The sequence below is a fragment of the Netta rufina genome (genome assembly GCF_964035555.1).
Source record: "Netta rufina genome assembly, chromosome: 3".
Classification (NCBI taxonomy): Eukaryota; Metazoa; Chordata; class Aves; order Anseriformes; family Anatidae; genus Netta; species Netta rufina.
The window spans coordinates 118,295,977-118,323,804 of NC_140125.1; the positions used below are offsets into that span (position 1 = coordinate 118,295,977).

The 27,828-nt window shown below is 55.5% G+C and overlaps 2 protein-coding genes across 3 annotated transcripts; one reads left to right on the forward strand and one right to left on the reverse strand.

Moving 5' to 3' along the window:
- Window positions 1-1,683: 1,683 nt before the first annotated feature.
- Window positions 1,684-11,562, forward strand: CTSB (cathepsin B). Its single transcript, XM_084283452.1, has 10 exons — window positions 1,684-1,805; window positions 6,054-6,205; window positions 6,351-6,436; window positions 6,849-6,963; window positions 7,234-7,352; window positions 7,856-7,941; window positions 8,573-8,719; window positions 9,332-9,448; window positions 9,963-10,091; window positions 10,202-11,562. Exons 2-10 carry the CDS (start codon window positions 6,080-6,082, stop codon window positions 10,297-10,299), a joined length of 1,023 nt encoding a protein of 340 aa, XP_084139578.1. The 5' UTR covers window positions 1,684-1,805; window positions 6,054-6,079; the 3' UTR covers window positions 10,300-11,562.
- Window positions 11,563-12,361: 799 nt separating this feature from the next.
- On the reverse strand, window positions 12,362-27,466 carry FDFT1 (farnesyl-diphosphate farnesyltransferase 1; the record flags this gene model as incomplete). 2 transcript variants are annotated; one of them, XM_084284007.1, is made up of 8 exons in its annotated part: window positions 12,362-13,889; window positions 15,295-15,447; window positions 20,069-20,245; window positions 21,032-21,223; window positions 21,483-21,611; window positions 23,030-23,213; window positions 25,670-25,767; window positions 27,339-27,466. In XM_084284007.1, the coding sequence occupies 8 exons, from the start codon at window positions 27,438-27,440 to the stop codon at window positions 13,668-13,670; spliced, it is 1,257 nt and encodes a 418-aa protein (XP_084140133.1). In that variant the 3' UTR covers window positions 12,362-13,667. The 2 variants fall into 2 exon arrangements, with proteins under 2 accessions (XP_084140133.1, XP_084140132.1); XM_084284006.1 differs by lacking the exon at window positions 27,339-27,466 and having other exon boundaries at window positions 25,670-25,971.
- Window positions 27,467-27,828: the final 362 nt, after the last annotated feature.

Sequence of the window (27,828 nt, forward strand, 5' to 3'; positions counted from 1 at the left end):
TTCATTTTTCTTCCTTGCTTTCTTGCTTTCTTTTCTTTTTTATTTTCTTTCTCCTCTTTCAGTGAAACTCTCTCTGAATTTAGCCCTGTGGATCCTGAGGCAGCTCCTTAGCAGCTCGCTGCCGCGTGATGTTGAGGCAGGTGATCTGAGAGATAAGAGCAGGTTGCCCAAGACCTCCTGCTGGTTTCCTTATCTCGCTCCTGCAGTGGTGGATTTTGCTCTGAAGGCTGGAGCTTGCCACAACCAGAGCAAACATCTTTTTCTTTGATATTCTAAAAAGCCCTGCAAGAGCAAAAAATAAGTTTAATAATAATAATAATAATAATAATAATAATAATAATAATAATAATAATAATAATAATAGTTTTCTTCCCTGCCTGATTTGGGCACATGAAGGATTTATAGGCTCCTTGGAAAGCATTTCTAACGGAGAACCTTTCTGGGCTGGATTCAGTTTCGTTTACCAAAAGAACCCACCTCAAAAATGGACATTTCTCCTGCCCAAATTGACTGAAAAAAAGGAACGGCGACTTCATCACTTCCTCAGAGAAGACAGAGGCCAGCTCCCCATGCAAAGCCCTGCTTTGCGCTTTCAGTTCTTGAAAAAGACAACGAAACATTCGCCAAAAAACAAGTGGCTGCTCTGGGAGGATCAAAAAGGAGAGCCTAAAGGCCCCAGAGCAAGGCAAAATAAATAAGCCAGGAAATATCTGCAAAAGCAACCAAGGACTGGCACCATGAGGGATCGCTGCGTTAGGCAGAGTCTGAGTGTGGGCAGGCCACGAAGGATTTATTTGCTTTTTGGCGATGATTTTCACTTCCAAAGCACGGAGAAAAACACGGCCAAGGCTGTCTTTGCTGGTTAAAGATTATATTGAAAGGAAGCTGCTGGTCCAAGGGCCTTTGCCCACAGTGTATTGAAGCATAAACACACTTAAGGACATGCCCCAGTGTTTGTGCAGTGTTTATTGGAGAAGTTGTTGGTGTGTTTCAGTTTATTAAATGCAATTGCTCTGTGGTTTTGCTTTTTTTTTCTTGCCTTGCCTAAGCTCTGCAGAACGAAGCTGGGAAGAAGAGGGTGAATTTATTTGGTTTGATTTATCTGGTGCTGCTTGGCACCTCCTCGTGCCCTGCAAGCTCCTACAAGGCCCACGTCGCATCCAAACCCAGCCAAGCTCGTGGCATCCCTCCCGCAGTGTGTGCAGGGCTCAGCATCTGCTCCCTGCTCCTGCTCGCGGGGAATTTGTTGTATCCCTGCTTTCTCCCAGAGAGGGCTGAGAAAAATGTATATATGTGGGTTTTATACGTGGAGATAGGATGGAGGTGGGATGGAGGTGATATGGAGGTGGGATGGAGGTGGGATGGAGGAGGGAAGCAAAAGGGATGGAGGCAGGAGAAGAGGTCGCAGGCAGGCTGCAGAAGGGAATTGGGAAGGTTGGAGGAGGGAATTAGGCAGGATGGGGGTGAGAAACGGCTGGGATGGAGGTGGGTTGGAGGCAGGGTGGAGGAGGGCCGGAGGAGGAGGAGGAGGAGAAAGAGGAGGAGCAGGAGGAGGAGGAGGAGGAGGAAGAGGAGGAGAGCAGCAGACAGCAGGCAGGAAGGGCGCACGGGGGGGAGCGGAGGCGGGGAGCAGCAGTGGGCGGGCAGGGAAAGGGAAAGGGGCAGGGAAAGGGGCAGGGGCTGGCAAAAGGGGCAGGGAAAGGGGCAGGGGCAGAGAAGGAGCCGCCTGCCCGTGACTCAGCCGCCCGGAGCTGCCCCTTCACGCAGCGGGGCCGGGGCGAGCAGCGGGAGCGCAACAGGGGACGGTGAGGACCTGGGGGGGGGGAGACACGGGGAAGGGACGGGTTCAGCCTCTGGGGGGCTTTGGGGGGTCCGTGCTGAGGGTTTTCAGAGGATTCAGGGGCAGGGCTGGCAGCTGCGCTTGTTTTTTCAGTTTGGTTTTGGGGTTGGGGGCTCCGGAGGGATGCTGGCGCAAGGGGGAAGGGCAGGGGAAGGGCAAGGGGGTAGGGAGGGGGAGGACGCCCCGATTTCCTAACAGGGGAGCAGAAGGTGACGGGGTTTTGGCTGAAGGGCGACAGGGAATGTCCTGTGATGTTTGCCTGGCTGGGGATGGGGACGGAAAATGGGGACGGGGACGGGGATGGGGACAGGGATGGGGATGGGGACGAGGGTGGCCATTTAGGGGCCACCCTCGCCCATCCCATGGCTTTGGGATGCAGAGGTGAGCGTGGCTGCTTGCATCAAGCTGCCCTTCCCATTTGGCCAGGTATCCAGCCTGTGCCAGCGGCTCGGCTTTCCTGGGAAGGGCTGGGTGTGGGGATGAGCGGCTGATGCATTATATATATATATATATATTAATTTTTTTTTTTCCAAAAAAAAAGGCCGAAAACCAAATCCAATTCTCCTAACGCAGTCATAGGTGGAATGGAGTCACCACGCCACGGGGCTGGTGCGTGCCCCAGGGCCACCAAGCTCACCCAGCTGGGCTGGCCAGCTCCCTGTCCCGACCCTCGGCTTTGTTGTGGCTCCAGAACAAAGGACAAAGCTCATTTGGGGCAGAAGGCTGGAGGAAAGCACATGACGAGGGCTTTGCTGAGCACCTCCTGCCCCCGAGGGCTGGGGGGTATCACAGCTGAAGGGGTGGGCCAGCTTTTATCTTCCTTACCCCCTTGGATAAGGGCGGGCGGGTGCCACCCTGGATGCCCGGAGGGCTCGGGGCCAGACGAGGTGCTTCAGGGCTCTGACTTATCTCAGGGCTTGAGCTGCCCGAAGTGGGTGCTGGCTCCAGCCCCCACTTCGGGCAGGTGTTTTGGTGTGGTTTCTGTTCTGACTGGGGCAGGAGGGCGGGGAAATGCCCGCTGAGATAGAGCTGACGTGCAGATCTTGGGGGCGAGAAGACCTTTGCGGTGGGGCGCTGCGGTGGAGGGGTTTGCTCAGCATCCTCTGTGTGACCCTGCCCGGCTCCGGGCTGAATATTTGCAGCTCTGCCCGTGGGAAAACAAGCAGGGGAACACCTTTGCCTTCGAGATTTGATCAGGAGAGATGGGGAGAGCAGCTGGGCCGTGTCTCCTGCCCCCCCTGCAGACACCCGTCTCGCTGCGGCTGCTTTCCTCCCTCGCTCGCTGCAGCTCCTCTCCGTGAGGCCGAGGGCTGCGCTCAGCCCAAATTTCTTCGTTTTCAAGCCTCCAGATGGCTGAGTTGCAGGAGTTCTCCAGCAGGCAGCTGCTTTCAGGCCTCAGCTCCTTGCTTTTCCTTTGAGAAATGTCATTACTGGATACGTTGGGGCCCAAAGCAGCAGGGCAGGGGGCTTGCTGCAGCCCAGGAGGCGGTGGAGCAGCTCGGGGGGCTCATTGCACGCCCCAAACACCCTCCTGTACCCTGGAGAATCGCCCAGGTGGAGTCTCAAGAAGTCCAACAACCTTTGCCAGGGTAATATTGAAGCTTTAGGGCTGTGGGTCCTGCAGGAGCAAGGACTGGGCTGTGCTCGAGGCCAGGCTGGATTTCCTTCTGCCTTTTGGGCTTTCGGGGGCTCGGACAGACCAGGCGGTTCCTCCACACGCACAGGCGAGGAACAGGGGCATTTGGTGGTAGGGACCCTCCCCAAAACCAGCTTTGCCTTTGCGTGTTGTTTGTTTCCAGCACTGAGAGCCTGGTGAACGGGGTGAGTCGTGGCTTTTACTGCTGAATTAGCCTGCACCACCCCTGGGAGAGCTGCAAAGGAGCAGAACCGGCGCATTTGGGGACGGTGCCAAAGCCAGGAGGGGCAGCAGAGGCTGCCTGCAGGTGGACACCCCCTTTGGAGACCTCTGGGGCCAAAACCAGGGCCGGAAAGGGAAAAGATCTGGCTGGAGCAGCGTGCAGGAGGAAGCAGAGATCCGCAGGCACAGCTGCCCTTGCGCAAGTTTGGGTTTTGGTGCCGTTTTCGGGGTGGCGGCGGCTGAAATGGCCGCAGAGCTCTCCGGGGAGGGGACACGGGTGCGCAGGGGAGATAGCGGCGCTGGGGAGCGGTGACGGAGCCGCAGGGGGGGGCCGTCTTCCTCTGCCTTTTTTCGGGGGGAAAGAGGGCGAAGGCAGGAGGCAGCAGCTTGTTTTTGGCGGCCGCAGGCTGCCCCCGTGACTCGCTCTCAGCGGAAATTCGCTCTCTGCAGCCAAGATTTACCGCACGCAGGGAGCTTGTTAAAGCTAAGGGGGGGGGGGGCAGGGAGGAAGAAATCACGTGAGATCGAGGCTTTCCCCTTCCTTCTCCACCCAAATCCTCCGGCAGAGCTTGGGATAGCGTCATCCAGCCGAGAGCATCGGTCTTTCCCCCCAAAAAATTCACGCTCTCAGCCCGTTTGCAGGCTCGGCGAGGGGGCTTTTTGCCGAAATGGCCGGCAGGCTGCGGGTTGTTTGGGTTGCACACAAGGAGACGAGGCTGCTCCTGGCCACGAGCCACGTTTTGGGGTGTAAGCGAGCTTGCAAGTGGCGGTGTCCCCTTTCACCTCCGTCCCCGGTTGGCTGCAGCTGGAGGCGTGCAGCCCGTGTGGTCTTGAAACCTGAGGATTAACCAGGCTGTTGTGCTGCCTGACCTGGGGTGGTGTAAACTGGGGGGGACTGGGCTCATCCTGGGGGGACAGAAAGGTTTGAACCCATTTGGTTGATGCTGCACCGGGCGTCTTGGGGCACAAAAATGCCCTGGGTGCCACTCATCTGTCTCTGGTCCGGCTGCTGCAGCTTTATCCAGGTGCTGGGAGATAAATCCATGCTGTGCCCACCAGCGTTTGGGTGCTGTGACTCTCCAACCCCACGGGCAGGGTCCCATTTAGACCCGTTCGATGCAGAAAAGGCCTCCCAGAGAGGCCAGACGATGTGATTGGGCTGGGAACACCTTCAAAAAGGTGAGATTTGGGGGCAGGAGGCCCCACGCGTTGCTGAAACTCAGCTCGGCTTTTGGGCTGAGCACCAAGGGGGGAAAAAAAATCAATAAGCGGTGGATGAATGGGGGAGAAAAATGAAAGGGGGAGGCTTGCAGGCGCCAGGGCTTGCTGCTGGCAGAAAGTAGGACACTGCTGCTGGGCTTTCTTCCCTGGAAAGGCTAAACTTGGCTGTGAGTGGGTGGAGGCAGGCTGGAGATGTGTGCGCGTGTGTCCCCATAGCTCGCAGAGCCGCCAACGGGAGCTGTGGGGCCGCTCCGGCGTGTTTGGCCACAAGGGTTTAAGCCTGGGCTTGCAAAGGTGATTACGCACCCGGCTGGCTGAGCTGAGTAGGAATTAGAGCCTCAGCCTCTGCTGCTCAGCGCTGCAGTGAGTATCTGAGGGTTTTAGGGCTGCTGGAGGGGGGGTTGGAGAGGGGTTTTGGTGGAGGAGGGCGTCCGAATGTTTTTGCAGAGGTTGAGCAGCTTGTGGTGTGCCCGAGTCAGGGGTGGGGATGTGGAAGCAGCTTGTGCTCTGGCATGGGGTGGGTGTGTTGAGGCCTTGCCGTGTCCCTGTATTTCCCCCGTGTCTCCATTCCCCAAACTGGGACTTCCCTGGCACGCTGCCGCTTCTCAAAGCCCCCTGAGAAGTCCCCATGAGATGGGAGCTGCTCACAGGTCACCTCTTCATGGGCTTGAGCTCCCCGCCCTGTGATGTGAGCACATTTAGGGTCCTCAGGGCCACAAGCTGGCCAAAATGAGGCCATAAACCCCAACAACATGCTCTGCAGTGGCATCTTCAAATAGTGTCGCAGCAAGGAAGGGGCTGGCGAGTTTCCTGGGGCTGCAGCCCTGCAGTTTGATCATTTATTCCTTAGCCTTTGGTTTTATGGAAGCAAACACAGCTCTTAATGCCCTCCAAACTCAATCCCTTGGATCTGCTTCAAGAGGGACTTTTCCTGCTGCTGCTAATCCCACAGCAGACGACCGAGCAGGGGTGCCTTGTCCGATGTGCTTCTGGGTGGCAGGGGGGGATTATTAGCATGCTCCTCTGTCTTCTCCTCATCTTTGGGGTAAATTTGGGTCTTCAGGGGCTTTGTGCGGGCACGTTGAGGAGGTTTCACGCTGGGGAGGTTTCAATGATTCCCAAATCTGGCTGCAGGTGGAGTGACCCGTGCCGTAGCCAAGATGTGGCCGTCTGTGTCCATCCTGTGCATCCTGGTGGCCTTGGCCAACGCCCGCAGCATTCCTTACTACCCGCCGCTCTCCAGCGACCTGGTCAACCACATCAACAAGCTCAACACCACCTGGAAGGTGAGTACTGACTGGGATGGTGTTTGGTCCCAGTTGGCTTCTCCTTTGAGCTGGTGCCATCACGGGTTCCTGCTGGGGTAGTAACTGGTGATGAGCTCGTAGAGCAGGAGGAAGATCTGGAGCACCTCTCTGTGTCTCTCCCCAGGCAGGACACAACTTCCACAACACTGACATGAGCTATGTGAAGAAGCTCTGTGGCACCTTCCTAGGTGGGCCCAAGCTCCCCGAGAGGTGAGTGCTGGGGGAAGAAGATGAGGGCCCCCAAAAGCTCCTGGTGCATCTGCAGTGGGTTGGGGGGTCTTTCCTGGCAGGCTGTGAGCGGGGTTCCCCTGGGTGCAGCTCACTTTTTTTTGGTGATGTCCTGGTGGACATTTTGCATGGGGTTAGTGTTGTGGGGAACTTCTACCCCGTGTTGTGCCAGCTCCTTGAGCAATCTCATAAGTTGTACGCCTCGAAACTCAGAGCACTGGAGGAGCTGCTGGCCTGGTCTGAGGGCTTCAGGAGTGTTCATTCTCCTTCAGCAGTCAAATAATGGGAGCACTCCTCCTCCTGGTCACCTCCTGAGCTGGCTGAAGAGAGCACTGCCCCCAGTCCTGCTTCACCGGGGTTCCTATAACAGGACTTCCCTCTTTCTCCCTTGCAGGGTAGATTTCGCTGCGGATCTGGACTTGCCAGATAACTTCGACTCGCGGAAGCAGTGGCCCAACTGTCCCACCATCAGCGAGATAAGAGACCAGGGCTCCTGTGGCTCTTGCTGGGTAAGAGCACGGGTTTCAGGTCGTGACAATACAGGGTTTGGCGGACAGCAAGCAGGCTGCTGAGTTTGCTCCTGAGCTTTAAAACTGGGGGGCACGGGGGATTCTGCGATGTCTTAGCACTTTAAGTGGGTTTGTCCCAGCCGGTCTTGAGCTTGGTGCTCTCAACTCCATCCCAGGAGGGGACAGAAATCTGCCTGGTTTCTCTCCCATGGCCTACCCTAACTACCTTGCCTTGTATTTATTTTTTTTTTGGGGGGGGGTTGCCCACAGGCCTTTGGTGCTGTAGAAGCCATTTCGGACAGGATCTGTGTCCACACTAACGCCAAGGTGAGCGTGGAGGTGTCGGCGGAGGACTTGCTGTCGTGCTGCGGCTTCGAGTGCGGCATGGGGTGAGCTGCTGGGGGCATTTTTTGGCTTCAAGGAAGGGTGGGAGGAGCGGGGACACAGCCCGAAGGTGCTGGTAGTGTTTTGGTCTTGTTTTTTTAAGTCTTTTCCCTCAGCACGAAGCCCCACCGGTGGCTTGTGCTGTAGATGGTAGTGTTAGGTGGGAACATGGAGGTGACTGCATGGCCTGAAGGCCCCTCTGGGCTTTGTCCTGCAGTAGCAGGCCAAAGGGAGGGTCTTCCAGTAGCCCCAAAGCCTTGTTTTTTTTTTGGCAAAAGTATTACACCTGTGGCTTTTGCAGTCTTTGGGAGCAGGGCTGGGAGTTTGGTGTCTGAGCTGTGTGGCTATGGGGGGGGCAGAAGCTGAGCAGGGACCTTGCGAGGAGGCCCCACTGCATTGGGATTTGGAGACGTGGCTGCTCTTAGCTCCTTCTTGCCCTGAGGCTTTAAAGGATCACCTTCAGCTTCCTCGGCATGGCTGGAGCTCAAACTTCTGTCTCTTTCCGCAGGTGCAATGGTGGTTACCCCTCTGGTGCGTGGAGGTACTGGACAGAGCGGGGCCTCGTGTCTGGGGGCCTCTACGACTCCCACGTGGGTAAGTCCTGGCTCATAGCCTTGTGAAGGCCAAGAGGAACATCCCCACTCGGTTATGGGGCTGTGCCCTTCAGGACAGCCTGGTCTGAGTCCTCATGGCTGTACCATGGCCTTGAGCACCTCTGCTAGCCCCGCTGACTGCTCCTGTCCCCATGGCTCCTCCTGGTCACTCGTGTGGGACAAGAGACCCATATGGCACAGTAGTCACACCTACCACCCCACAAAACCGGGGTCAGGGCATGTATGAATCAGTCTGTGGATGTTTTGTTGGCTTTGGACCAGTTTTAATGCATTTTGGGTGGCGGCAGGAGCCTTCCTGGCATGTTTCCCCTTCCAAAAGCAACTGGAAACCTTGGCCACCACCTCCTAGCAGGGCCATAAGGTGGTTCAGGTTTCCATCTTTCCCCTCACCTTGTCAAGAGGGAGGCGGTGGGGAGCAGGTCCAAAGGGAAACCTGCAGCGATTGCTCATCTGGTGACGACCTCCTCTTGCCCTCACCCCACTGATCTGTGGGGTTTTTGGGTTAAAAGGATCATAATTTGTGCTCAGGGCATCTGGTGCCTTCTCAAGCTTGGTTGCTGGGGCTGGGGGGTGCTTGGGGACAGCCAGCTCATGCCACCTCTGCCTTCCAGGCTGCCGTCCCTACTCCATCCCACCCTGTGAGCACCACGTCAACGGCTCCCGGCCACCGTGCACTGGGGAGGGAGGAGAAACCCCCAGGTGCAGCCGGCACTGTGAGCCTGGCTACTCGCCCTCGTACAAGGAGGACAAGCACTACGGTAAGGAGGTGGCCCCCCAGCAGGAACTCCATGGGGTGGGTGGGATGAGACCTCTTCCCAAGCAGTTTTATGGCCAACGTCCTCAGGATGGGTGGTTCCTGGAGCTGGTGAGCCTCTCTGATGAGCTCGTTTGTGTTAATTGAGATGGAGGAGGTGATATGGGTCCTCTTGGTTGTGGTAATGTGGGTGCAGGAGGTAACCACCTGGGCTGAAGAGCACGGTGCTGAGTCTGGCCTCACATCTGCTTCCTTCCTCCCTCCTGGTGGCAGCTGGGACTCTACGCTGAGGGTTGTCTGGCTGCTTCTTGCAGATTTGTCTTAGCATTGAGTAATTTTTCTTTTTGAAGTGAATCTGGAGAAGGGGAGAACTTCCCTTTCCACAGAAACTGTCTGGTATAGGTCTTTGGGTATAGAATTGGACCCTTGGGTTAAGCCAAGGGAAGAGGGATGGTTGGAGCCCACATCCCCTGCTGGGCTGTGCCTTTACCTCCAGGGTTTGAATTCAACCTTTAAGTGGAGAAGGGGCACACTGAGCACTCATAGCACAGCCATTTCAAGATCTGGTGGGCCCAACAAGGCTGGGCTGATAGTAGGACTTCTTCCACCTCGCTAGGCATCACGTCCTACGGCGTCCCTCACAGCGAGAAGGAAATCATGGCTGAGATCTACAAGAACGGACCGGTGGAAGGAGCCTTTATTGTCTACGAGGACTTCCTGATGTACAAGTCTGGTGAGCATCAGCACCAAGGCTGGTCCCTACCTCACCCATAGGGTCTGTCCTGCGTGGCCCCGTGTCCCTGTTCCCAAGTGTGAAGGGAGATCTTGGGTTTGTGTTCCAGTATTTGGTGTTGTGAGAACACCAGCAGGTAACATCTCCTTTATCCATTGGTTTGTAGCAAGGGGAATAGGTTTTTAAGAGTGGTTCAAAGGGAAGCCCCAAGAAGGAACTCCCAAAATAGCATCGGAGCTAGGATTTTAGTTAAAATCCTGGCAGATGGACCCCAATTCCTTGCACTGGGCTGCGCTGCCTCTGGGCCTCTTGCCGAGTGCCTCCTTCTCAACTCCATCTCTCTATTTTAGCTTCAGGTTTGAGTTCATTTAACCAAAAAGGGAAAACCCCAGAACAAAAATCACCAAAACACCTTTCTCAGCCGGTCTCTGGGTTTTCGTATCGAATATTTTGGAGGCTGGCAGAGCTCTGACGGGGGGAAAAGCCACTGATGTTTCGGGGTGCTGCCTTGCAGGGGTGTACCAGCACGTGTCCGGCGAGCAGGTCGGAGGCCACGCGATCCGGATCCTGGGCTGGGGGGTCGAAAACGGGACCCCCTACTGGCTGGCTGCCAACTCCTGGAACACCGACTGGGGGGATAACGGTGAGGAGCACAACGCTATTGGTGTCAAGAGGGGGCTTCCCCCCTGTTCCCTGGTCTCCTTGGGCACTCGGTTTGGTGGGAGGACTGACGTGCCCCTGGTGTCCTTCCAGGCTTCTTCAAAATCCTCCGAGGCGAGGACCACTGCGGCATCGAGTCCGAAATCGTGGCTGGCATCCCCCGGACGGAGCAATACTGGAAGAGGATGTAACCAACCTCGTGCGTCACTGCTGAGTTGATCAAACCACAAATAATCCCGAGTCCCCGATGCTTTTAACCGATAGCGGGTTGGGCGCAGAGCCCCCTCTCTAAGAGACTATAGTTGAGGTTACTTTATTAAAGCTTTTTATCTTTTTTTTTTTTTTAACTTTTATTTTTTAGTTGTATGATGGAGCTGGAGGTGGCAGGCCCTGTACTGGTGCCAGCTGCTGTCTGCAAGCCCTCTGCTCCTGCTGGGTCGCAGGACTCCCTGCTCAAAAGGACTGCTCAGGGGCTTGCTGGCCTCTTTGTGCCGTGGTTTTCGGCTAGCCCAGACCCCTTCCAGCCCAGTTTGTTACTGGGAGGGAGGGAAGCAGTAGCTTTGTGCTGGGAGCAAGGATTTGGTGGGGCAGCAGAGACGGAGGCTGCTGGCAAATCCAGGCATGGTTTGTGCACCCAGGGCTGGGGCGGTCTGACTGGTAGCAGGGTAGGTGAGGGAGCGTGTGCCTTGTGGAATTGGCTAAACGTAGTCCTGTTAGTGACAACATACTGATGAACTTGACGTGGGGCTGCCTACAGCCCCTCCTGCCTGTGACACGTCCTTTCTGCATCGCTTGCTCTGCTCCATTATTTCGGCTGCTTTTTAAACCACTCGTTCCTCAGCTGCTGTTGTTTTTTATTATTTTTTTTTTTTTTCTTTTTTTTTTCTGCTGTGATCTGGGGTTATTGATCCTAGGGAAGGGCCTGGCTGGAGCTCCGTGAGCTTTGTTCGAATGTCCTGCAGCATTCAGGAGCACGCTGGGAAGGGCAAACTGCTTTTGGCCAGGGCTACGCAGCTCGGGCCATGCCTTGGCAAGGGTGCTGCTCTGGTGTTGTACTTTGGGACTGCAGGTGATGTTCTCCAGGTCTGCCACAGGGAGCTCATGCAGATGCTTGGAGGTATCTGGCAAACTTGCACGCGACTGAAGCTTTCTTTGAGCCACAGGTGGCAAGGAAGTTAAAAAAAAATATCTTATTTTTGTTATTGGGGGAAGTGTAATAGCAGTGTAGGAGGAATCATGCGATTTGCCAACACTAATATAGTGAAAGAGCTTTTTATTTTCTTTTAGAGCACAAAGTATATTGCTGAGCTAATGCTACAGGGCTGAAATAAGCGAAGCAGGCTCTCCCTTGTACTGTAAAATAGCCCCTTACCTCTGCATCCTGAACCAGTGAGACGGAGCTTTGGTGTGTGTGAATGAAACAACCGTGCCAATAAACGATTTCTCCAACGTCTCGTCTGCTGCCCCTTGTTGACTTCTCCTTCAGGAGCTAAAACCATCCTGAGCTCTTCTCCTGTTGCTTTGCTGTTGTGGAAGGCAGGTGAGGTGCTTTTGTACAAGTGCAAGCTGTCCCCACCCCATATTGGTGGCAGGGGGGCTGCAGCCACTTCCTCGGACCTGCACTGGCCCCCGAGCAGTGCCAAGTGCTGGTGACACAGAGGATGCTCCACCAGGGACCAGAGGGAAGCCAGGGGTGCAGGGCTGGGGAAACAGGGATGTTTTCAGGCACTGGCAAGCACAGCAACAGCCCAGGGGGTGCTGGACTAGACTGGTCTTGACTTTCTGAGGTTTCTAGAGGGCAGCAGTGCCCCTAGAAGGGCTGTTTGTAGTCCCCCAGCCTGCAACATGCTCTAGGGCTCTAACTTACCTCCTGCCTGGCCCCAGCTCCAACCCAGAAGAGCAGAGAAGGTCCCTGATGTAGGCACAGCTTCCCCACTCCCCTCTTCCCAACAGGGAGTGGTATAAAAGTCAATATACTGAGCTTTAGCTGTCTCCCCCCCAGGTTACAATTCAGTTTTCAGGCCCAGATTGGGCCTGAAAATAGGGTATTAGGGTATAATAAAATATGGTATTACTGTCATGCCCTGCAAGGAAGCATCTGCACTTTATGTAACTTGTGCAATAGCGGGGGAACTACCACAATAAGAGAAATAACAGCGGAAGAAATTCTCAAACACACTTTTTTTTTTTTTTTTCCAAAGAAAACTTTAATGTCAACAAGACAGGAAGCTGCACAAAGGGAGCTACCGCAAGTTTTTTTTTGAACGACAGCTTAAAACTATCTACATAGGTACCCGTGGAGAAGGGGGTGCTTCCTCCAAGTGACAGTCTGGCCACGCAGCCTTGGCCTTGCAAAGGCCACCAAGCGCCCCTGGTAGGGGTAAGCTTTGCTCTGTCCTGCCCCAGGCTGTCCCCCCCATCACACAGTCAAAGCAGCAGTGAGGGATTAGGGTCACTGAAAGCCAAAATCCAGGAAAACAGGACATGAAAGCCATTTCCTCTTCCCACCCCTGGCGTTCCCCATGGGAATGCAGCCCACTTGAAGTCCAGGCTGATGGGTTTCGAAGCAGCAGCAGTGGAAAGCTCTTCCAGTTTGCACGTCAGGCTCACTTGCAGCACCCCGAGCTGCAGCCAAGTGGGCCAGGAAAACCCGCCTGGGCCACCCCAGGCTCCCCCTGGGCTACAAAAGTGCAGAGCCCAGAGCATGCAGCAAAGGTGGGTGGCTGTGCTCACCTCAGGCTCAAGGTTATTAGCCCAGGGCAACTCCTTCCCCCTCCCTTTCACCACCTCCCCAGCTGCTAAAACCCCAAACTTTGCAATGCACAGTGCCACCTGCATTGGTGGAGGAGCTGCAAGAGCTGGCTTTGGGCTGGGTGCCAGTGGCCAGAACAGCACGCCTCCGACATTGAACAAGGAAAGGGCTTGTTTCAAGCCTAGCAGCCTCCTCAAATACGACAGAAAGGTGAAGATTGCCCCTGGTTCCAGGCGCCAGGAGGGCAACCAGCCCGGGCTGGTGGCCAGAAGATGGCCAGAGCTTTCTGCAGTGCCTCCTGGCTGAAGCCAGAGCCCTCCACATAGGGAAAAGGGGCTGTGCAAGAAAAGGAGGCCAAACCCAAAAAAAAGGCTCCCATCCCGCGGCTCCGAGCTGGAAAGGGGTCTCAGATCTCAAGCAAGAAAAGAGGCAACTGGAGTTTCTATTTCAACCATCCTAACCAAAAAAAAAAAAAAAAGAAAGAACAAAATGGTAGTTATCAGGTAAATCGTCCAAAGGGAAAGGAGGGGAAAAAGCAAAATCCAAATTCAACCCCAAACAATAAGACTCCGATCGGTGCTTGCAACCAGCCACGCAGGCAGCAAGAGAGGTGAGGAGCGGAGCCCGGCGATGCCACGCCGTCCCCCCGGGGGGCTCCAGGCCACCAGCGTCTCGTCCTCGTCACCACCCACGGGCCCGGTGGCACCTGGTGGCACCTGGCTGTCCCCACCAGCAGGGGACAAGGAGCCTCCTGCCTCTGCTGCCCGTCCGCCGACCATCTCTTCTCTCCCACCGCCTGCTCGCCCTTCAGTTCTCGCCCGCCTGGACGTACTCTTCGGCGGCCTTGGAGATGGTGCTGAGGTACTGCCAGCTGAGGGCGGCCAGCAGCATGGCGCACGACAGGTAGATGGGGGAGTAGTGGTGGCGCGAGGCCATGGGGCCGCCGGGCAGGCTCATGGTGCGGATGGAGGCGATGATCTGCTGCGTCTTGTTGGAGGAAGGGTCGGTGCTGGGGATCTTCTGGTAGATCTGGGGAGGGGAAGGAAGAGTAATGAGTTCCATAACTCCAAGAGTAACCTCAGTTTGCCCCCTGGAGCAGCAGGGGCAAAGGAGCCCATCATCCCCCTGAATTCTGCTCTAGTGAGGCTACATCTTGAGTGCCGTGTTCAGTTCTGGGCCCCTCGCTACAAGGACATCGAGGCCCTGGAGCGTGTCCAGAGCAGGGCTACGAAGCTGGTGAAGGGCCTGGAGCACAAGTCCTGTGAGGAGCGGCTGAGGGAAATGGGGGTGTTTGGTCTGGAGAAGAGGAGCCTCAGGGCAGACCTTATTGCTCTCTGCAACTGCCTGAAAGGAAGGGGTGGGGAGCTGGGGGTCAGCCTCTTCTCACAGGTAACCAGTGATAGGACCAGAGGGAATGGCCTCAAGCTGCACCAGGGGAGGTTCAGGTGGGAAATGAGGGGACATTTCTGCTGAGAAAGAGCAGTCAGGCGTTGGGACGGGTTGCCCAGGGAGGTGGTGGAGTCACCGTCCCTGGGGGTGTTCAAGGAGAGCTTGGATGTGGTGCTTGGGGACATGTTTTAGTGGTGATACTGGTGGTGGTGTGGTGGTTGGACCAGGTGATCTTGGAGGCCTTTTCCAACTTTAATGACTCTGTGACTCTATGATTCTAAGGCCCAGCTGCTGTATGGGGCCAGGGCCCACTTCCCTGGAGAAGTGCATTAAGCCAGGCAGCCTCTTGAGGGCACCCCATGATGGGAGATGGGCCGCAGGGCCTCAGACACAATCCATCGACTGGAAGTGGTGGTGCTGGGGCAAGCAGGTCTGGCCCAGCAAACCTCACTCACTGCTGGCAACAACCCTTGCTGAATATACTTTTTTACCCCTATGAATCCACCCACCAGCTGTCCTTCCATGTAAATTTTTTCCATCCACAGCACCCCAAAGGCAGGAATCCCGCTGCTTAACCACCTGAGATGGGCTGCCCTCATTTACTGCTGTCCATGAAGTGGAAACACAAACTGCATCACACCCGCTGCAACTATGGACACGGTGTAAACAAGAGTGTTCACCATGGAGCTGTCTGTGGGGAGATGATGAAACCTGTTCAGAAGAACCAGTCCTCTTGACTGCTCAGAGAGAGGAAGCCCTCACGCCCTGTAAGCTGACTCATCTTGCTCTTGACCAGAATTAAGACAAGACCTTGGTCTCTGCCTCCCAACACAGGCACAGACCGAGGGTATATTTAAATAATGTCAAGCACCTCGTTTGGTCCAGGCCAGAACCACGTCAGGCATCGCCATGCCCTGGTGATGGACTAATAGGGACCTAATGAAGGGATTAACAGATTCAAGGGCGTGCAAGGGACTGCCCATTTCCCACCAAGAACAAGAACAGCAGCAGCCAGAAATGACTCGAAGCAAGCTGCTCAACCTACCTCTTCCACGTACTGGTACATGATGGCTTTGACAGCCTGTATGTTTGTGGCGTCCATCATCAGAGTGACGGCTTGTCCCTTCCGGATCTTCACTACGCCCCTGAACACCTGCTTGTTGTTATAGCAGGCGGCCAGAGTGGCGATGGCCATCACCTAAGGAGAAAAACAAAGAGCCCTCACTACATTGCAAGGAGCCTGCCCAGGGAATAACTTCAACCCGAGTGAAGTCAACAGCAAAACACTGGAGTGGAGCCACAATCCCACTTACAGCACGCGCCAGCAAAGAACAAAGAGATAAGAGAATAAAACACGTCAGAGTTTGCTCTAAAGAAAGATATCTTCACTTGGTGCATTTCCTGGCTCTCTGATGAATTATTGCAGCTACAGGATGACTTGACAAAGAGGCAGCATGCATTATGTCAATTAATAATGTAGGTGAATTTGACAACCCAAATGTTGCCTGCCATTCCTCCCCCCAGCCCCACTTCGGAAATTCACTCCCTTACATACTTTTTTATTATTATTATTTAATTATTATTATTTATTTTAAAGATACATTACATTTCTATCTCTCTCAAATTTGTTTCGATCTACTGAATAAGCCTAAAAGTGAGTAGACATTGAGGGTCATGTATCTATCCCCATGTTCTGGCATGAATTAAAATGGGAGGACAAAGAGGCCTATGCATTCATGCCGTGGATATATGACAATATGAGATTTTTTTAGCCTTTTCTCAACATCACTGGTGTTTTCTGAGAGAAACAGCAGGTTTCTGCCAACTGGGGACTGAGGGGTCAAAAGATGGCATAGAACACGCCCACTTCAGGTACCCAATGAGGCGCTGTTCATTTCTCTCATCCTCCTCAGACAGACAAGAGGTGGTGATGGTCCTGATTTTCTCTAAACAACCCAAGATGTCTCATGCCCGTTCCCACTTTCTCTGGCCAATTCCCACCCTCCCAGGTGATAAGGTGCTCCTCAGTTTCTTGTTGTGTCCTTATCAATGGTGAAACGCAAAAAGCCACATAACTTTCCAAGACTTGTTTGGGAGAATTAGAAAGCAGGCCTTCTTTCTTAACAGCACTTTCTTCAATCCCTTCAAGTTATTGTTACAGATTTTGTGTTCTACACTTGTTGTTTCCATGGTCACTTCAGGCTGTCTCCAATGCTTGAGAGCCCAGCTGCACGTCAAGGACATCCCTGGCTCCCAGGGGCAGGTCCCAGGCCGCAGGCCGACCTCCTGGCCTGGACTCCAGCCTGGCACACATGGCTCCTGTCAGCTGGAAGCAGCCATCTCACCTCAGCATTGGCTCACCACAGCCAGGCGATCTCTGGCAGTGCTGCCAGCAGGGGCACTGCAAGACCCCTGTGATTCCACCACAGAGTCACTGTCACCCTACAGCCTCACAAAATGTGGCTGCCTGTAACTACCCTGAGCCATGCGCCTGCAGCTAGTCTGGCTGGTGGGACTTGAGAGCTCGAGGTTCCACTGCTGGAAGGAGAGAGGCAGAGGTGTTGCATGAGGCACACGCGAAGCCATTCTTTTTGCACACGAGCCATCAAGGTTCTTTGGTAATGTCACCAAATATATCTACATATATGTGCCTCATGTAGCGCAAGGAAGACACAAAGAGTTGAGGTCCTGCACACCGCAGAGGTTGCAGGCACCATGAACCAGGAGCAGCCAGAGGAGGAGGCCCCCGGGGATGAGACGTGCCCCATCTGCCTGGGCCGGCTGTCCAGCACCACTCGTGTGGAACCCTGCGGGCACTCCTTCTGCCTGGGGTGCATCCTGCCCTGGGCCACTAAGAGCCACCTGCCTGCTGTGCTGCAGGCCTATTGCGGCCATTGTGCGCCTGCTGCCACCCGCCTGGCACAACGCCTCGCCCTGCGGGCCCCCCAGAAGATCGCAGCAGGACGGGCACACACTGCCACGGTCCCTGCAGTACCCCGACGCCGAGGACATTGCCTGGCTACATTGGGTCCAAGAGGAGGAGCCGGGCTCTGGCGACCATGCGGGCCGCGGGGCCAGGCCCCGCAACTGAGAAGCATCTGGGGCTCACCTGGGGATGGGCTGTGGGGGTGGCACCCACATTTACCCCAGGAATAAATTATGACTTTTCCAGCCTGCAAAGCCTCTGCCTCCACTCATTCCTGCATAGATCAGTGGGGGGCTGAACACAGTACTCTCTCTCTATGTGCACCGAAAATGTGTTTGGGGATCTCTGCTGTTGATGGGGAATGGCTGCAGGTGGCAGGTTCCCAGGATGAGAAGTCATTTGGGAGCCACAAAGCTGACCTGGCCTGACTGGGAAAAAAGGCTGACAGCAAGTCTCCTAAAAACCTGGCAGCAGAGAATGCCTGCCAGCTGGGGAACCGGGCCTGGCAACCTGCAGCATCCCTGCAAGTGCAGTCTAAGGGTACCTAAGAACCTGAGAGTTCCTGAATGCATTCCTGCTGCGTGACATGATTTAGGTGCTCCTGCTCCGGAAAGGGGATTGGACTAGATATCTTTCAAAGTGCCTTCCAATCCCTAACATTCTGTCATTCTCTAACTGTGCATCATTGAGCACTCACCCTGGAGGAGAGTAGGCTCAGGGGGATCTTAGCAATGCCTAGACATCCTCACAGGGAGGATACAAAGAAGACGGAGCCAGGCTCTTGTCAGCACTGCCCAGCAGCCATCCGGCTCTAGGTGTCCCTGCTTGAGGAGGGGGGTTGGAGCAGAGGACCTCCAGAGGTCCCTTCCAGCCCCAACCCTTCTGGGAGCTTCCTGCTGGGTAGAAAACAGGCCCTTTTGATCCCACTGACACATAAGATGGTGTAGAACGCCCCCACTTCAGGTAACCAGTGAGGCGCTGTTCATTTCTCTTGTCCTACCGAGACAGACAAGAGGTGGTGATGGTCCTGATAAAGAATCCTAGATGTCTCATGCCTGTTCCCACTTTCTCTGGCCGATTTCCACCCTCCCAGGTAATAAGTTGGTCCTCAGTTTCTGGTTGTGTCCTTATCAACGGTGAAATGCAAAAAGCCACATAACTTTCCAAGACTTGTTTGGGAGAATTAGAAAGCAGGCCTCCTTTCTTCACAGTGCTTTCTTCACTCCCTTCAGGTTATTGTATAGATATTTTATGTTCTATTCTTGTTGTTTCCATGGTTTCTCCAGGACGTCTCCAATGCTTGAGAGCCCAGCTGCACGTCAAGGACACGCCTGGCTCCCAGAGGCAGGTCCCAGGCCGCACACAGACCTCCTGGCCTGGACCCCAGCCTGGCACACATGGCTCCTGTCAGCGTGGAGCAGCCATCTCACCTCAGCATTGGCTCACCACAGCCAGGCGACCTCTGGCAGTGCTGCCAGCAGGGGCACTGCAAGACCCCTGTGATGCCACCACAGAGTCACTGTCACCCTACGGCCTCACAAAATGTGGCTGCATGTAAGTACCCTGAGCCACGTGTCTGCGGCCAGTCTGGCTGATGGGACTTGAGAGCTCGAGGTCCCACTGCTGGAAGGAGAGAGGCGGAGGTGTTGCATGAGGCACACGCGAAGCACATAGAGTCATTGAAGTTCTTTGGTAATGTCACCAAATAATATTTACATATATGTGCCTCATGTAGCGCAAGGAAAACACAAAGAGATGAGGTCCTGCAAGTGATCCACAGAGGAGATGTTGAGGATCTTAGGCTTCTGATCACCACCTGGCACCAGGGCAGCCCATCACAGGGAACGACCATCTCCACACTGTGGAGGCTGCAGGCACCATGAACCATCAGGAGCAGCCAGAGGAAGAAGCCCCCGGGGACAAGACGTGCCCCATCTGCCTGGACCGGCTGTCCAGCACCACTCATGTGAACCCCTGCAGGCACTCCTTCTGCCTGGGGTGCATCCTGCCCTGGGCCGCTCAAAGAGCCACCTGCCCGCTGTGCCATGGACCTATTGTGGCCATCTGATGCCCGCCCGGCGCAATGCCTCGCCCTGCTGGCCCCGAAGGAGATCGCAGCAGGACGGGCACACACTGCCACTGTCCCTGCAGTACCTCGACGCCAAGGACATGGCCTGGCTACGTCGGGTCCAAGAGGAGAAGCTGGGCTCTGGTGACCATGCAGTCCGCCAGGCCAGGCCCCGCAACTGAGCAGGCGGCCGGGCCTCACCTGGGGACGGGCAGAGGGTGGCAGCCACCCTCAGTTACCCCAGGAATAAATTATGACTTTTCCACCCTGCAAAGCCTCTGCCTCCACTTATTACTGCATAGGTCAGAGGGGAGGGGGGTAGAGGGAGTGGGAACAGGGGCTGAAGTAATTAAAGAGCAAAAGTCTCCTAAAAGCCTGGCAGAGAATGCCTGCCAGCTGAGGAACCAGGCCTCGCAACCTGCAGCATCCTTGGAAGGCGCTGCTGGCCTCCTGCAAGTGCAGCTTAACGGTACCTAAGAGCAAGAGATTTCCTCAAGATACCACCACCAATGGCAAATGCAAGGAACTAGAAGAGCAACGGGCTGTCTGAGGAGAAGGAATTGCTCTGGGAAAAGGTGCCCTTCTCAGAGGCTAGAAAGCATTCATGTCTATCACTTGTCTCAGGTGAAACACAGAAATTAGCAGCATCTTTTGGCAGCTCCAAGGAGGTGGTGTTTTAGATTGGACTAGATGGTCTTTCGAGGTCCCTTCCAATCCCTAGCATTGTGTGATTCTGTCACAGACATGATCTGTAACCCTTCCACCTCCAGCTCTTCATCAGCTGGGCTGCAGATGATGAAGAACCACTTGGAAGCCATAACCTACCTGGGGGATAGCACAGAAGTTGAAGACACTTTGGTTTTTCAGGCGGGACAGATACGTAAGGACATCAGGGACGTGGTGGAGAGCGTTGGTGATGAGCTCGTTCAGACACTGGACAGCCATATCGATGTTCTCTGGTTTGGCAAGGTCCGAGAGCTTTTTTGCATATCTGCTCCAAACCTAAAGAGCAAGATAAAGACTCAAGTTAGAGGGTACATTCATGCTGCGAAGGGAACATCGGTAAGTCTGAGTTCTGGGGGAAGAACCCCCACAGCCTTGAAGGACTAGGGCTTACACGGCTAAAGAAGAAAGAAAATTCCTTGGAGGGCTTCAAGAACAGCAGACAAGCATCTGTCTGATAGGCAGAGCTGATCCTGTCTCTGGGAAGAGACTAGGTAACCTCCCAAAAACCTCAGCCAGTCTTTTTCTCCCTCATTCCCAGATCTGACTTAATAGGAGAGGGGAAAAAGCTGCCCAACAAGCTCTTAGCAGTGGGGGAAAGACATCATCTTGCCACCACATCAGTGCCTAACAGCTGTAGATAGATGTAGGACTCGTGAGCCAGGTGTCATTTGAAGAAGTTGTTATTAAAGGAACATACAACCAACAGCAGCAACCTTAAAATTGGAGCAGACTGTCAAATCTCTCCCATTAACTTCGATTTAAAGGGATATGAAAGATGCTACAATTTTAGCTGTGCGTGGCCCATTTGGCTACATCCACCAAAGATCTTGGACAGAAGTTCACAAAGATTGTCAAGGGACAACAACAAACAAGCCAGAACAGCAGAAAAGCCCTGACCATGGGGATTTTGAAGAAAATTCTAGGAGGAACTCCTCCAACGCGAGGCTGCAATGCACTACCAGAGCAGCAAAGACTGTACCTACATAATTTATTAGCACAGTACGTGCAGTTCCTCACGGAGCACAGCAGAAACACTCGCCCAAAGGCAGTGTTCTCCCTTACCTCTCTGGGCCAGAACTCCCTTCCCTCCAGCTGGTCCTCCAGATAGTCACGGATGATGTTGGTTTTCTGCAGGAAGAGGCCCATGGAGTTTGCCAGCTCCGTGTCCTGCCCAACAATCGGATCTTCTAGCTCTGATGCAGAGAAGAGACGGGAAAGGCCTATCCCCACCAGCCCAGCTACGTAGTGACAGTACTGGGAGGCACCGGGAGGGGAAAGGACAAAAGAAAAACAAGATAAATGGAATGGTTACAAAGAGCTGCCCACTTCTCACATCACGTTTTACAAAAATGATGCTCGGGAGGCAATTCATGGTACGTTTTCTGCAAGTTCTCCTTGCAACATTGGCCTTCCCACGCCCAAACACCTTGCCAGAGATGTCCTCTGCCACGTCAGTGAGTGTTGGAGCAAGGTAACTTTCCTACTGATGTTGAGTGTGTCCAGGTTGACTTACCTTATCCCACTCCCGCTGAGAATCCACCTTCTTCTCCAAGAACTCAGCCATCCCGACGCCCATCTTGTGGCAAATGTCTGAAATCACGTCCTGGTAGACTTTCGACAGGTTCCTGAACTCCATGGAGATCTGCAGCACGAGCCACCACGAGGAAACAAAGACAGCAGGAAAAAACATAATAATAAAAATCAGAATTCAACATTTATTAGCAGACCAGACTTGTTTAGCAGGCTCTTATCCCACCCTGGCTAGAGATCTAGGACGACTCCCCCAGCAAGAGTTGTTTCAAGGCCCTCCAAGCACAGGCTCTGTCCATCCTCAATCTCAACGGCACGATCTCTGGCAGCAGATCAGACATGACGATATCTTTGGGAAGACTCTGCAGCCTTGGACCTGCATCCTCTGGGAGGTGCAGGACAAAACTAGCTACGCCTGGTGTGCTAAGTCATTTCTCGAAATTGATGAGAGCATCCCAGCACGCCAAGCACAGGAAGGGAAGGAGAGGATGCTGGTGCTCTGTTCTCCTGAAGCTTTCCAGCTTTGGCTCTTGCAGGACACACAAGTGCCCTTTGCACAACGGGAAAGGCATCAAACAGCAGGGAGAGTGTGAGATCCTCCCCCTGCATCTCCACAACCTTCCCAGTGATTCAATTGCTGCGTAAATTAAGCGCACGGGCTCAGCTTCGGCCTCAGGGGCTGGGATCCCCCACGCAGAGAACTGCTGGTGAGCACATCCCTACCAAATATTATTAAAATCATACCTGAATATGAACTCTTATCACCTGAGTGCATAACACAAACAAAACAGAGAACAACAAAGTTCCCTAGACACCTTACCAACAGAAAATCTCTCCTGAACTACCACAGCAGTGGCATAAAACCCACATCTTTATCACTATATATTAACAACACCCTGGTGCAGCTCTCTCCTATCCCATGCATCCCCAGCAGAGCCTCAAAGTTTCCACTCCACCTTGCTTCTCCAAATGACAACCCCCTTTCCCACTGCTGCGGAAAGCCTGATCAGGACAGAAAAAAAATAAGCAGAAGAAAGCTGAGCAAAGCAGGACTTCCTCAAAAAAAAACAAAAACAAAAAAAACCAAAAAAAACAACAACAAAAAAACGCTTTTTTCTATATTATACTGTTTCTTCAACAGAGCTTTAAAAACAAAGCAAAAAAAAAAACAAAAACAAACCATCAACTATTCTTGATCAATGTGAGCAATAGCAAAGCAGCTCTAATACTGTTTAATTTACTGGGGAGATGCAGACTCCTTGTGCCTTCGTTTTGGAAAGATCCTTAAATAGCAACACTTTGGGCAATAAGTTTATGAACAGCAAAGGTGCTTTTTATCGTAAGCTCTACGCTGAAGACCTTCAGACTCCTGCAGATCCTGCAGGACTGCTGCAAACGCTGTTCCTCCCTCAAGCTGGGCACCAGGAAAGTCTTCCTCATCTCCCTCTGCACGAAGGGTCCCAGGACAGCAAACCCAAAAAAAGGCACGGGCTCTGCCCCAGGAACCTGATGCTTTCAGAGGTGCCTTACCGTGGGGAAGTCCTCCAGCACCTGGCGGTCCTTCTCCTTGCTCTCCATGTACCTCCAGTCCGGCTGGTAGAGATAGGAGTGAAACTCGTGCAGCATCGGGACCTTTACGTCCAGGCTGATGGTCATGTCATCCTCTATGGTGTCCAGGGCACGCAGAACTAGGTAGAAGATGCAGACGGCGTGGCTGCAGGGGGAGAGAAAACCGTCATCTTAATCAGGGTTGCTTATTATTTGGGAAAAGCAGCTTAGGTTCATCCCTGGCTTTCTCCCTGGAGCAGAGCGTTCCTTGCAAGGCTTTTTTGGCTATTTACCACTGGGCAGGGCACTGCAAAATCCGAGCGAGCTCCGAGGCTCCCGGCCAGCGCTCGCTAGGACCCAGGGGGACGGAGCCCGAGGTCTGTTTACAGGAATAAAAAGCAAATTCACAGCAAGGACAAGGGGAAAAGCAGGTGGGACCGTTCCTACTGCTGCACCTGGAGCCCTTTTAGCCACCCTGGGGGGAGTAAGGGCACCCCTTAGGGTGCAACGGGAGCATCAGGGAGGGCAGGCAGAGCCAAAAAGGCTCCGGATTTCTCTCAGGCTTGCCGCACCCAAGCCACACAGGAAGGAATCACTTCCCCAGAACCCTCCCGAAATGAGAAACGCTGGGTTTAGGCAACCCCCTTCCCAAGAAGATGCCCTAAACACGGGGCAACGGGCCGGATGGGGTCCTGGCACATGCAGCACAGGATTTATAGGGCCAAAAAGAAACCCAGAGAGATGAGGCCGAGCCTCCCACCCCAGCACATCGATCCCTCGGGTACCGCCGCCGCAAGCACCGCCTGCCAGCTCTGCCTCTCCCTCCCTCATCCCCAAATTCTCCAAAGGCAGCTTTGGGAAGTGGATTTCTCCCGATCCGCCACAGAGCCGTGGCCATAACTCAGCAGCAGTCCCCGCACGTAGGTCGGGAACGGCCGCCGATGGCATTTTTAGGATGCCAGGCAGGCGTTTCCGTGCCCTGGGGACAGGGAGCCTTCACCATCCCGGTAAACTACAACAAGGGGAGGATTAAAGGGCAGAAAAGGCAGGCAGGACAGATTACCAGCACCCTGTACAGCCACCACGAACACATTATGAGGTGTTAAAGAGAAGCGAAGGTGCCAATCAATAAAACAGGGAAAAAAATAAGTTGGGTTTTTGGCCCTGCTCACGCTTTTCCAAGCCGCTGGATTTTTTTTTTTTTTTTTTGGCTTTTCCTGCAAAACCATTTCACAAACGCTGGAGAGCAGCCGCGGGGCAGTGTCCCAAACACCAGCTTGGCCCCAAATGCCAGCTCGGAAACCAGCAGATTCCCCAGGATTCAGGCACAACACGTACACCTACTTATGGGATCCCCTGCTTTGAACCATTAACATGACACGGGATTGATGGGGAAAGCTCCCCAGAGGGGAAATCAGGAACATAAAGGAATATTTAGGGTGCGTAAAGAGGCGCACAAGACCCCAAGCTTTTATCCCCCTTTTTCCACAGGGGTCAGCAAAAGCTTTAAAGCAAATCTGGGCGCCCAGCAAACCTCGAGGACCTCCGGGACGGAGCTCTGGAGGCTGCTGCTTCCACACCAACCTCTCTGTCGGGCTCCACACCCTCGGTCAGCCCCGGTTTTCTGCTCGCCTCCTCCTGCCGTGCCTCTCCGGCGTGGCACCCAGCGCCAGCTCCCGCTGCTGCTGCCAGGACGCACATTCCCAGGGTGTCACAGGCAGCACACGGGCCCTGCCTTTCACCTCCCGCTGCCAGACGAGCCGCAGCGACCAGCGGCGGGCCCCCAAGAAAAAAATAATAAAAAAAAAAAACCCGAGCCCTGCTGCGTGGGGAGGGAGCAGCTGCGCCGAGGAGCCCAGGGGCATGGCGTGGGCACCGCCGCGCTGATTGGGGCAGGAGGGTCTGGGGTTCAAGGCTGTTGGATGGTTCCCCTCCAAAAAAAAAATCCCGAATGAGCAGACCTGGTGCTTGGGGGTATTGCACAGATCCCCCCAGTACCCAAACTGAGCAACCCCAATGCTTGGGGGCATTACACAGACCCCCTCAAACCCCTCAGTACCCAAACCGAGTGGTCCCAGTGCCTGAAGGCACCACACAGACCCCCCTAAAGTAACGCCAGTGCCTGGGGGCATTGCACAGACCCCCCCCAGTACCCAAACTGAGAACCCCAATACTTGGGGGCATTGCACAGACCCCCCCCAATACCCCTAACAAGCAGCCCTGGTGCCTGGGGGCATTGCACAGACCCCCCCAGGACCCAAACCGAGAACCCCAATACTTGGGGGCATTGCACAGACCCCCCCCCAATACCCCCAATACCCAAACCGAGTAACCCCAACACTTGGGGGCATTGCACAGACCCCCCCAACACCCAAACCGAGCAACCCCAGTACTTGGGGGCATTGCACAGACCCCCCCAACACCCAAACCGAGCAACCCCAGTACTTGAGGGCATTGCACAGACCCCACCAACACCCAAACCGACCAACCCCAATGCTCGGGGGCACCGCGCAGCCCCCTCCCACCCCCCCCCAAGCAGCCCTGCAGCCCGATACCATTACACCCCCACCCTTCCCACCCCCAGCCGTGTCCCCCCCGGGTGCCCCCCTGCTTTCAGCTCACCGCAGCTCTCCGTCCAGGGCCTGGATGACGGCGGCGAAGCTGCGGCTGGTCTGGTTGAGGTAGCGGTAGCAGGTGCGGAGGCCGAGTCCCAGCGAGTCCTGGGGGGAAACCGGGGGGCACAGAGGGGGTTGGAGGCGTGGGGGGGCCGGAGGAGAAGGGGGGCACTGGGTGGCAGCCCCGCTGCGCTGCCCCCGCCGCCCCCCACCCCGCAACCGCCCCAGAGCAGCTCTGGGGGGTCCCCGAGGGGGGGACAGAGCCAGGGTGCGCTTGAAAAGGGACACGGCTTTGGTGCTGGCGGCCATCGGGGAGGTGGCAGCGGGGTGGGGGGGGCACCAAGGGGGGGGCACCGAGCCCGCTCCGCCCCCTTGACCGCCCCCTTAACCCGCTGAGCACCCGGCGTGGTGCTGGGCAATGCACGGGAGGCTGCAAGCTGCTGGGAGCACCGCGACGGGGCAATGCATGGGGAGCAGCCAGCTGCTGCAAGGCTGTGGGAGAGGTGCAATGCGAGGGGAGCAGCGAGGTGCTGCAAGGGGCTGGAGCAATGCACGGGGAGCACCAAGGTGCTGCAGAAAGGTGCTTGAGCGATGCACGGGGAGCACCAAGGTGCTACAAGGTGCTGGAGCAATGCACGGGGAGCACCAAGGTGCTGCAAGGGGCTGGAGCAATGCATGGGGAGCACCAAGGTGCTGTAAGAAGATGCTGGAGCAATGCACGGGAAGCACCAAGGTGCTGGGAAGCTCTGGGGCGATGCACGGGAAGCAACAAGGTGCTGCAAGGGGCTCGAGCAATGTACAGGCAGCACCAAGGTGCTGCAGGAAGGTGCTTGAGCGATGCACGGGGAGCACCAAGGTGCTACAAGGTGCTGGAGCAATGCACGAGGAGCACCAAGGTGATGCAGGAAGGTGCTTGAGCGATGCACGGGAAGCACCAAGGTGCTACAAGGTGCTGGAGCAATGCACAGGGAGCATTAAGGTGCTACAAGGTGCTGGAGCAATGCACGGGGAGCACCGAGCTGCTGCAAAGCACCGGGGCAACGCGTAGCAAACAGCAAGCTGCCGGGAAGCACCGGGACAACACGCACGGGATGCACCGGGGCTGCTGCAACGCCCAGGAAGCACCAAGCTGCTGCAAGGTGTTGATGCAATGCACGGGAAGCATTGATCTGCTGGGAAGCAAACCGATGCAAAGCACCGGGGCCGGTGCAATGCAAGGCAAGCCGGCAGCTGTGCAAAACACGAGCAGAACCAAGTGGCTGCCAAGCAAGCATCGGTGCAGCAAGCACCCGGGAGCAAGCAGCACGCTGCAGGGCAGCACCGGCGCTGCTGCAATGCAGCGGGAGCACCCAGCCTCTTGCATTGGGGCTTGCTGCGATGCCTGCAGCACCCCGGGGTGCCGGGGACCCCCAAAGCGGGGGCGCGCATCGCCTGCAAGCGGCTCCGCGCACACCAAGCAGCCGTGCACGCCCAGCCGGCTGCCGATGCAAAGCAAGGGGAGCGTGCAAACCCCAATGAGCGATGCTCAGCACCATGCAAAGCCCCGGGAGCGATGCAAAACCCCCCCGAGCATCACAAATCCCCCCCCCAAAACCCGCAGCGGGGTCGCGCACGGAGCCCCCCCACCCCTCTCCATCACCACGGGGACGCGCCCCGGAGCATCCCCGGCCCCTCACCGGGTCGATGCGCGGCATGACAGCCCGGTAGCCGCCCATCTTGAAGCGCAGCAGGTTGTAGATGTCCTCGGGGTGCCCCAGCCATGTCCGCAGCAGCTCCATGGGGGCTCCCGCTGCCCGCGCGCGCTCCCGACGCCGCCACGCGCGCTCCCGGCGCCGCTCCCCCCTCTTCGCCCCCCCTCCCCTTGCTAAACCGCTGAGGGGGCGGGCCCCTCGAGGAGCCGCTCCGCCAATCAGAGCGCTCGCCTCATGGCTCGGCAGGTAGATAGGAGCGGCTATTGGTCGGCCGCTCGTCGTACCAGAGGGGAAGCAGCCAATAGGAAGGCGGCGCGGCTGGGGTGACAGCCGGCGGCGGGCGCTGATTGGGCAGCGGGCGCTGCGGGCACTCGCGTGGCGCCGGGAGCGCTGAGGGGGGTGAGGGAGGAGCCAAGATGGCGGCCGCCTCCCGTCAGCGCCACAGGGGTTCAGGCGCTGGTGGTCTTTGAGGCAA

What these genes read in the sequence shown, in the direction of transcription:
- CTSB (XM_084283452.1), top strand. Translation starts at nt 6,080, where the DNA reads ATGTGGCCGTCTGTGTCCATCCTGTGCATCCTGGTGGCCTTGGCCAAC. An exon ending in AGCTCAACACCACCTGGAAG is followed by an intron (nt 6,206 to 6,350) that starts GTGAGTACTGAC and finishes GTCTCTCCCCAG; the next exon opens with GCAGGACACAACTTCCACAA. An exon ending in CTTCCTGATGTACAAGTCTG is followed by an intron (nt 9,449 to 9,962) that starts GTGAGCATCAGC and finishes GCTGCCTTGCAG; the next exon opens with GGGTGTACCAGCACGTGTCC.